Source organism: Alexandromys fortis, unplaced genomic scaffold (genome assembly GCF_014885135.2).
Source record: "Alexandromys fortis isolate MF-2015 unplaced genomic scaffold, M_Fortis_MF-2015_v1.1 scaffold_7, whole genome shotgun sequence".
NCBI classification, from domain to species: domain Eukaryota; kingdom Metazoa; phylum Chordata; class Mammalia; order Rodentia; family Cricetidae; genus Alexandromys; species Alexandromys fortis.
Genome location: NW_026067920.1, coordinates 8,598,988 through 8,609,540, shown reverse-complemented (window position 1 = coordinate 8,609,540; position 10,553 = coordinate 8,598,988). Strand labels below are relative to the sequence as shown.

The following is a 10,553-nucleotide window of genomic DNA, read 5'->3' as shown; positions in this document are numbered from 1 at the left end:
TCCACTCCGTTTCCCCAGCTGTTACCCAACTTGAATTCAGCCCCACGACTTCCACACCACAAAAGTGAGGATTCTCCCCTCACCCTGTTAGCTTGGAAAATATCCTTTTTGTAAACATGTTGCTAAAAACGATAAAGTATAAGATTCCAAGCCCTACTCATTGCAGATGTTTAACAACGATGATGATGATTTGCATCGTTATCTATGTTCAATAACAAAAGAAAGAAAGAAAGAAAGAAAGAAAGAAAGAAAGAAAGAAAGAAAGAAAACGAGCTCATGACAGGTTGAAGGTGCCCTACAGGCTGTTGGAAGCAGAGATTTAAGGCAGTCTAAGGTCTGAGCAAGGTCTATAGATTAGATAATAGCACTGTATTTTTATTTCTAGCTTTCAGTCACTGCTTGGTCATAAAAGAAAATTCTCTGGTTTTATGAGTAGAAATAAATGAATATCTTGTATACAACTTGCTTGTAAAGAGTTCATATGCATATATACATGTGTATTCCTACATGTTGGGATATCACATATATGTATATCTATGTACATGTATATATTTGTATATATGTGATTATGAACATATACATATAAGCCTGTATTAGGGTTCGCTAAAGGAACAGAACTGACAGAATAAATATACATATATTAAAAAGGATTTATTAGCTTGACTTCAGGATGCTCTATAAGTAGGCTCACAATGGCTGTCTCACACTGGAGAGGCCAAGAACTGGAGAGGCCAAGAATGTGGTAGTTGGGGCTGGAGAGATGGCTCAGCGGTTAAGAGCATTGCCTGCTCTTCCAAAGGTCCTGAGTTCAATTCCCAGCAACCACATAGTGGCTCACAACCATCTGTAATGAGATCTGGTGCCCTCTTCTGGCCTGCAGACATACAGACAGACTATTGTATACATAATAAATAAATAAATATTAAAAAAAAAAAAGAATGTGGTAGTTGCTCAGTCCTTGAGACTAGCTGTCCCAGCGGACTCAATCTGGTGCTGAAAGTCTGGAGGATTCCTGGTGTCTTAGTTAGGGTTTCAAAAATCCTAACTGAAACACCACGGCTGAAAAGCAAGTTGCCGTTTATCACTGAAGGAAGTCAGGGTCAGGAACTCAAACAGGGCAGGAACCTAGAGGCAGGAGCTGATGCAGAGGCCATGCAAGGGTGCTGTTTTTCATTGACTTGCTCAGCCCCCCCCCTTTTTTAATTTGTGTATTTACTGTGTATACAGTGTTCTGTCTGCATGCCGGCCTGCAGGCCAGAAGGGACATCAGATCTCATTATAGATGGTTGTAAACCACCATGTGGTTGCTGGGAATTGAACTCTGGACCTCTGGAAGAGCACCTGTGCTCTTAACCCCTGAGCCATCTCACCAGCCCTCAGCCCACCTTTCCAGGATGACCAGCCAAGGGATGGCACCACCCACCATTGCCTGGGGCCCTCTCCCATTGATCACTAACTAAGAAAATGCCTTGTATCTGGATCTCATGGAGGCATTTCCTCAGCTGAGGCTCTTTCTCCTCTAATGGCTTTAGCTTGTGTCAGGATGACACATAAAACCAGCCTGTACACCTGGAGAGATTGGTCTTCGGCCTACATTTGAATCCCTAAGAATTTGGTTCTGATATAGGCGAAGGACTACGACAGCAACAGGGCTGTAGCCAACAGCCTGGAATTTCCTTCTTCCAGGTCCTTCTATCTGGATTACCACCAGGGGGTGCTGCACAGATTTAGGGTGGGTCTTCCTGCTTCATTTAATCCGCTCTAGAAAATCTGTCACGGGAGCACCCAGTAGCTTGTGTTTTAGTTGACTCCAGATGAAGTTGATTTCACAGCCAAGGTTATTCACGACGATGCTAAAGACAAAGCAAACGTGCTAAAGAAGATGTAAGGGATCCAGTTAAGAGTGTCCAGAAAGTCCTGCGCTGTCCTTGTCCTTCAGGAAGCCAGGAATGTGGGCCGAGGAAAGCTTGCAAGCATGACTCGCTGAGATGCGAGCTCAGCCTCATGGCTGTGAGATGGTTTGGCTCTGGCGTCCAGTCTCCCCGTGAGTCCTGAGAGAGAGCTCAGTGGGGAAGGCATCTGCTGCCAAGCCTGCTGACCTAAGTTTGATGCCCGGGACCCCCATGGTAGGAGAGAACCAAGTTGCTGTCTCACCTTCATATGCACACAGTAACATACATGCCAACCCCTGAATACTCACATGTATGTAGGCACACTAACATATAGTAATATTATTAAATATATATATTTATAATACAACTTTAAGATTTTTTTACGTGTATGAGTGTCATTCTTTTTTGCTTTGTTTGTTTTTTGAGACAGCGTTTCTCTGTGCAACAGTCCTGGTTGTCCTTGAACTCACTTTGTAGACTCTCTGAGATCTGCACACCTCTGCCTCCCAAGAGCTGGGATTAAAAGTGTGCACCACCACCCAGCTGTGCTACCACTGGTTGGCATTTGCCTGGCATGTTATTCTTGCATAGATGTGCAGGTGCCACGTATACGCATGGTGCCCACGGAGGCCGGAAGAGGGCATCCCATCATTAGATTCCCTGGAGTTAGAATTGCAGATGTCTGTTAGCTACCATATAGGCGCTGGGAACCAGACTCAGGACCTTTGCAAGAGCAGTTAGTGCTCTTAACCACTGAGCCATATTCCCTGATCATAATTTTTAAAAGGCCTCTTTGCAAACATATTTAGAATAACAGTTTCTATGACCAAAGACCCAGGTTCTATGCATTTGTCCAGTGAAAAAGGCAATCACCCACCTGCCTCTGAAGCTTTGCCCAACTCACAAGAGGTGTTTACCCCAGCTACACAGCAGAGCCCCTAAGAAACCAAGGAGACATTGAAAGGGATTACTTGTGTGGTCAGACTTCCATGAGAACAGTTATCAAATTGTAGGTGCATGAATATATATGCATATGTATATTTATGTGTATATATGTATGTATATTAGCGCTAGGGATAGAACCCAGATCCTCATTCATGCTAAGCAAGTCTCCCCCACTTGCTGCCTCGCTGCACAAATCTGTGCCCTCTTTGCATAGATTTAATAAGCTATACAAATTCTCAGCAGACCCTGACCTTAGGAACATCACTCCCATACCTCGACATGGGGATGTCCCAGTTTCCCCTGGGTTCTCTGGGCAGCAGCAAAGATAGACTTGGATTGCCACAAAATTTTACTTCTGCCACTGGCTATGTCAGTACAAAGGAAGGGCAAGGATAATGCGGTACTTGGAGAAGAAGGGATCACAGCCAAGGAAGACAGGCCAGGTGAACCGTGTCAGAGCTTTCTGGGTTAGCGAGACAGGGATTTGCAGACCGCCCTCCCTGCAGGGGTTTTCCCGAAGCTGTGTTTGTCCGAGAGACAGCCTTCTACGGCTGGGAACTAACTGTGCTGGACAAACGCCAGACATTTGAGATGGGAATACACAGTCATTTAGGCAGTTTGCTTATCCTGTCCCTGATACTTGATGGCTGTGGGCCAGCCCTGCAAAGGAAGTGGAAGGGAAGCTTCAGAGAAAATGGAGGAGCAGGCAGGAGAGCCTTTAGGGGTTACTCCTGCTCCACAGCCTGCATGGACTTCCCTTAGCCTCAGTGGGCATGGATCCCAGCTGAGGATATGAGCACACAGAGGAAAGGTGAGAAAATGAGGCATTGTCCTGGGAGCTAGGCACACCAACCCAAGCCTGACGGCACCCATCGCAACAGTCACGGAGGAAGAGTTCCTGCAAGGAAACTCTGCCGTGGGCTGTGGATGCCGCTGATCCTCATGGCCTGTCTGGCCCGATCCTTAGCTATCAAGAAGCACCTGCTGCACCAGACCAGCCCTCACCACAGCAACACTGGTCCTCCAAAGGGCTCCTGCCTCACACTGTGCACAAAAAGCCACCCTCGGGATTGTGAGAGCAGCAGGGGAGTAGAAGAGTAGCCAGAGCACAAGGAACGCCATCAGAATTCTGGATGCTCCTAACATAGTCACAGAAAGGCTAATTGCTTGTTAAATAGGTGGTTTGGAAAGTGTTTGAGGCGGGATTGCTGTAAGATTGTGTCTCTTAGAAATGATGAGGAAGCTTTACCCATGATTCCTCAACACTACAGCTACCTAAACAAGACCTGAGCAAGTATACACCAATAGACATGCTTACGTGGAAGAGGGAATCTCATAGGGCCCCACCCGGAAATCAAGAACGGCCAGCAGCCAAGGAACACTGAGAGCAGGAGAAATAGTGGTCCCCTTTTATGAGCCCCAATTGGTTATCCAGTACCAAGTGGTCAGCCCTGAAATCATATACGCAAAGTAACATTAACCAGACTGAACAGACTGTAGTTATATATTTATGCATATATATACATATATAACGATAACAGAAAAAAGGCCATGGATTAGAGAAGGAGGGGGGGCACAGAGGTCTGAAAGGGGTTGGAGAGAGAGGAGAGAAAGGCAAAATTATGCAATTATCTTTTAATTTCAAAAAAAATTATAAACCAAATAAAATATTAGATTGAAAGGTATAAGAACATTTTTAGTTTTTCAACTTGGGAATGGAAAAGGCTTTCTTTAGCAAAACACTAATCCCTGAAAGAGGATGGGATTCATGAAAATGGATGCTACTGTACTATGCAAGACACTATTAGTTAAGTTGTTAATTTAGCAGCAAACTGTGAAGTGCAACACACTTGGCAAACAAAAGATTATTAGATATTCTAGGTGTAATATAAACATTGTTCTCACAGTTGATGGGCAGAAAACAGGTCAATAACAACATAGTTATTGAACATATTGAAAAGTAATCCTTAAAAGAAGAAATCCAGAGGCCTAGCAAGTTGGGGAGGAGAGGATGGTTTTGTGGGTGTAAAAAGATGCACTTGGATGAACCTGACATTGTGAAACCCATCACTTTGTACACTTCATACATATGCCGGGCGGTGGTGGCGCATGCCTTTAATCCCAGCACTCAGGAGGCAGAGGCAGGCGAATCTCTGTGAGTTCGAGGCCAGCCTGGTCTACAAGAGCTAGTTCCAGGTCAGGCTCCAAAGCTACAGAGAAACGCTGTCTCAAAAAACCAAAAGGAGGAGGAGGAGGAAGAGGAGGAGGAGGAGGAGGAGGAGGAGGAGGAGGAGGAGGAGACGGAGGAGAAGGAGGAGAAGGAGGAGAAGGAGGAGAAGGAGGAGGAGGAGGAGGAGGAGAAGGAGGAGGAGGAGAAGAAGGAGAAGAAATAGAAATATTGGGGCTGGAGAAATGGCTCAGTGGTTAAGAGCGCTGACCACTCTTCCGTGGGGCCTTGAGTTCAGTTCCCAGCACTCATCAGGCATCTCACGACTGCCTGGAATTCCAGCTCTAGGGTAGCTGATACCACTGGCCTTCATAGGCACCTATTCTCACCGCACATAGTCATACACACACACACAATTAAAAATAAAAAAGAAGAAACATCAGAATCAATAGACACGTAAGAGGAGAGCATCACTCCACAGCTCAAACACAATGAGAAGACAGGAAAACCATGAAGATTTATCTTCTCAGTGATTGATAACACTGTAGCCAAACTGCTAATGTTGGCAGAAGTATTAATAGATGGGTAAATCCACTTGAAAAGATCATGTGGTCCTAGCTGCCCAAAATCTAAGATGCATACACCCTTTGAACCAGAGGTTTGCTTCTACAAACCATCATCGACAAACACTCAAACATATTTACTTGGGCAAAATGCCAAGATTTCTATCCTGGCCTTCCTGGAAACCGAAAACCTGAAACTGTCGGTGGAAGTTGATTTCAAAATACAGTATCTAGAAAGATCAACCCCACCATTCCTGCTCACCCCACTGTTGCGTACCAGAACAGTGGTGGCTCAGGTCAGTGGTTGGTAGCCACCCCATTCAATAAAACAGCCACTGGCTACACCGACTGCTTGAAAAAGGCCAGGCCCAACTAAGAAAAGCTGTAAGTGTGAAATGCCCACGGACCTCAGAGTTCTGGGTCAGAAACTCTGCATCTTGCTCCAGACCACTGCCACGGACTGAACTCTCCAGTTCTACCGCCGAGGTCTTCCCGCTGCGAGGCCAAGTTCAGTATGAACTGGGCTGGGCTGGGCTGGTGCCAGTGGAGCTGTACTCTGGGCTGGGGCTTCCTGAGCCTCTGCTTTAGTAGTGTGGGCTCAGCTGGGCGTGTGTGGCTCAGGCCCACCATCCAGTTCAGGTTTTAGAACAGGAGGAAGGGAACGCAGCAAGGAGCGGCTAGCAGTCCCCATTACACACAGCCAGGCTGGCAGCCAAGAGAAGCCAAGCCGTCTCTGTTCTTCTGGTTCTCAGACACAGAGGCCTCTGCTCCTCAGTAAGTGTGACAGGCACTGAGGAGCTGATCTGGGGACTAAGCAGGTGGTAATGTCTACCAGGCCCGCAGTCACTGTGGCGACAGAGTGACAGAGTGGTCACCATGGTGACAGGAGTAGAAGCCTTTGGCCATCAGTCCTAGTTTTCTGCATGGTAGCTCTAATGACAGAATGGTCACCATAGAAACCGCAGGCCTCTCAGGAGCACAGAGGCCCTTGCAGGAGAAATATACTCCACACCTGGTAGGAACAGAAGCATTGACTGTAACTGAGCCCAGAGAAGAAAGCTGGGCCGGGAGGGACAGTTACCTGTTGCCTCATTACTTGAAAGCCACCCCCAAGCCACAGGAGGGAGACACCTTTTCTGCTGAGTCTGTCTCAGGCCACCAAGCCGGTGCAGCTCAGCATAACTGGAAGAAAGTCAACCAGCACTGAGGACATTTCCCTGGGAACACATGGCTCCTCCTGGAGCACACTGGGCCTGAGGATGCCTGGGCAGGGAGAGGGCCAGAAGAGAACATGAAAAGGAGGAAACCGTGACCTCAGCCAGCTGCGGTGGACTGTAGTCTCTGTGGCCTGGTGCTGGTTGTGGCTGTGTGGGAGAAACCTGGGCTAGTTCTGCTTTGGAGATCTGGTGGGGAACACTGAGGGGTCCCAGCTCGCCCGGGCTGGCAGCGGCTCAGATGCTGGATGACAGAACCAGGATGGAGGCCACCAAGAAGGAAAAGGTACCTACCTCCTTTTAGGAGCATCCCTTTGCGTGTGCCCGACACTCAGAGAGTTGGCGCCACCAAGAAGGGCTTGCATCTCAGAGTGTGCTTTTCTTTACAGAATCTTTAAGAAAGACGGGGCTGGGGGCGCTTGTGGGGTGGAAAGATTTCTTCTTCCGAGGCTTGTGAGCCAGGAGAGGAGCTGCACCGAGATCTGGGAAGCGATCTGCTGGAGACTCTGAGGTGGGGGGAAGGGGAATCAGAGATCCAATTGGGGCGTTTGGCTGCCTGAAGTATTAGTGGGACGAACCTACTGCCTAATTTTGAGGGGGTACTGAACCATCACAAGTCAAAGGCCTCCTTCTCCTCACAGCACTTCACAGGGGGCCTGAGGGCAGCTGCTCCGTGGTGAAGAGCATAGGGCGGTCCTTTCCCCAACAAGAGAGTTCCAGGTGTTGTCAGCGCTGGCCCTGGGCTGAGCAGTGAGCAAGGAAAGAGACAAGGACAGCACATGCTTGCCGTGAAACCTGAGTGGAGAAGACGGCAGGGTTCCCATTCTCAAGTGAGCAGGCTTCAGGCGTTCGGGGCTTGGTTTTGCCTGGCTTCTCTCCTCTTTGTGTGAAATGGCAAGGTCAGCATAAACACCCCCTAGCCTGTCTCTGCCAGGGCTGATGATGTTAGAAAACATCCATCCGGGCCAGCTTGAGTGAGATGCCCACATGGTGCAAAAAGCAACGGGCCAGGACCCCAATAAAGTCTCACAGGTGCCTTCCACTGGCTCTCTGGTTTAGTTAAGAAATGCCAAAGTAGAGAACCACTCCACCACCCTTGGGGAGCACAAGGTGGCTGGAAACAGAAGGTGCTGAACGTATGGGTTGGAGAGCTGGTGATTTTTCCATAATGGGAAAAAAGCTATGGGGTGTCTGTATACGTGTTTACCTGATTCGGGCAGGCAATGGCCCCATGTTCATTTGAGGTCTGGACCTTGCCCACTAGAAGGGAGATGGGCATCACTCTCCTCGTAAGCTGCTGTGTACGCCCTGACTTCCCAGAGCTCTTTTGCCCCCCCCACCCCGCCAAGAGTCTTTAAAGCACACACATGGATGTGTCTGTCTATGTCTAGTGTGTGCATAGGGGTCCCTGACTTGGCCAAGCAAGGCACATTCGCTGCTCTGAGTAGCTAAGGTGGCATTAGAAGCTGCTGACAGGACTGGATTCAGAAGGCGTTAGACTCATCAGCTCCCTAATTCCTGCTCTTACCTACATAGCATGTATCCAAACCTCTAATTCCCTGTAGCCTCTGCTACTGACTCGATACATCTGAGTCCTGCCGGGTGGAATCTTCTGCAATCCACGGCCAGATCTGTGCTTCTCTCTCACTGCCCAGTATGAGTTTGTCCCTGAGGGAGGTGATGTCTGGACCTCAGTGGACAGACAGGCCAGGCTGAGTCGGGAGGCCGCCACTTGGCCTCTTTGGGCCTATGACTGGTTGCTAATTAATTAGAACAATGTTTGCCTCCGCCAGCTGCTAAGAGGACGGAGCTCTGCCTGTCAGGATCGTCAGCTGCAGGGCTGAGTTCACTGACGAGCTGGGTAGACATCCTGGAAATGGGGGTGCTTAGCTAAACGGATCCACAGGTCCTAATGGGAATCTCCTGTTGCCACCAATAAGAACTTAAAACAGCAGCACACACTTGCTCTGTTAAAGTTCTCGATCTAAAGTGAATCTCCTGGGGTTAAAATAAAGGTGTCGGCAGACCTGGCTCCTTCTGGGCACTATAGAAGAGCCCATTTCCTTTTCCTTTCAAGCTTCTACAGGTCAGCCGAATTCCTGGGCTCACGATCCTTTCTTCCACATTCAAGGGTGGCAGCTGCATCTCTCTCACACGGCTTCCATCATCACAGAGCCTCTCCTCCCTGGCCCCTTATGATAACCAGTGTTATCCAAACAGGTAACCCAGGGTCATCTCAGTCACTAACTCAATCACATCTCCCAAGTCCTTCTTACCACATAAGGTGACATACTCTCAGGTCCCAAGGGTTGGGACATCTGTAGGAACCATGACTCTGCCTCTTTTACTGTCCTGTCTCCCACATGAATATCCCCTCACCCACGAGCTCTTCCTTGACTCTCCCTCACATCCCACTGGCCTTGCACATTAACAGATCTGGGTTTGACAGCAGATGCAGTCAAATCCATGCCACACCCCTTGGCAGATGCCACACCCACTTGGCAGGTGCCACGCCCCCTCGGCAGTTTCACTATGATTTCATGTACTTGTGGCTTACAGCTGTCCAAAATACTATGTAGGAAATTCCAAAACTAAGCCAACAAGAAGTTTCAAAGATTTACTTTTTTCTTTTAATTAGGTACATATGCATGTTTGTATCTGAGAATGTGCACATGTGTGTCCAAATGCCCTTAGAGTCTAGAAAATGTGTCAATCCCCTGGAGCTGGAGTTACAACATGGGTGCTGGGACCTGAACTCCGTTCCTTGGCAAGAGCAGTGTGTACTCTTAAGTGCCAAGCCATCCCTCCAGTCCCCCAACATAAGTTTAAAATTGTATGTTGTTCTGTGTAGCATGACAAAACACCTCACACGCTTCCCTGTGAATCATACTCTGTGAGTGTACCCACTATTTACTGTATATTCAGAGTAATGTATAGCAGGGCTACATTTTCTGCCTGCCCAATCTTCATTTGGAAGCTTTTTCCATGATCAGATTGATTGACAATATCCCAGACTGTGTTCCAGTAACATTTCTGCCGTAGCCTAACTGCTTCGTGATGCCCAGTGTCGCTTCCTCAGTCCATCACCTTATGCGGCTGCCCCATTACCTCCCCTCACAGAAGGGGAATACAGGAAAGCAGTGTGTTTTGAAATAACATTTATCATGCAATATTGTTACAATTAGTCTGATTATCAGTTATTGCTGCTAGCCTCTTACCATGCCAAATGATACATATATATATATATATATATATATATATATATTTCTTTGTCTCCTAAGTCTTCAAGTATCCACTGAGAGTCTTGGACTGCACCCCCATCATGGATAAGAAAAGTATATTTTATACAGAGTTTTAATTAAATTCTTACATTTAAATATAAAACAACCACATGGGACCATTGCCTTTCTGGGCAGCATTGAGGAGGATAAAGGAGAGGGGTGGGTTGTGCTCAGATTTTTCCAAGGTCACAGCCTTTGCATTTCATACTGAAGTCTCCTGCATGGCCCAGTGAGCCCTGGGGCAGGGGGGCGAGAAGAGGGGGCTCCGGGCATGGACAGGTCTTTAGTGTGCTGTGAATGGGACCCACGTCCTCAGCCTTCCGTCCAGTGTTGCCTTCTGAGCAGCCTGCACGGAAGGCTCAGGAGGAGAGAATACTGCCTGTCCCTTGGTTGGGAGTTCTGAAGTAGGAAGTACCTTCAGGATATGGGGGGGGGGGGCGGTCAGCTCCTGGATACAGAAGAGAAACCTACTGATGTAGAATCTATGGAGA

The 10,553-nt window shown here is 47.9% G+C and overlaps 1 protein-coding gene across 1 annotated transcript in view; it reads left to right on the top strand.

The window, feature by feature from the left end:
* Positions 1-5,858: 5,858 nt before the first annotated feature.
* Gck (glucokinase) overlaps positions 5,859-10,553 on the top strand; it is a 35,477-nt gene continuing 30,782 nt past the window's right edge. The window contains exon 1 of the mRNA XM_050141347.1: positions 5,859-7,067. Coding sequence (XP_049997304.1) covers positions 7,023-7,067 — 45 coding nt within the window. The 5' untranslated portion in view covers positions 5,859-7,022. The remainder of the gene's footprint in view (positions 7,068-10,553) is intronic.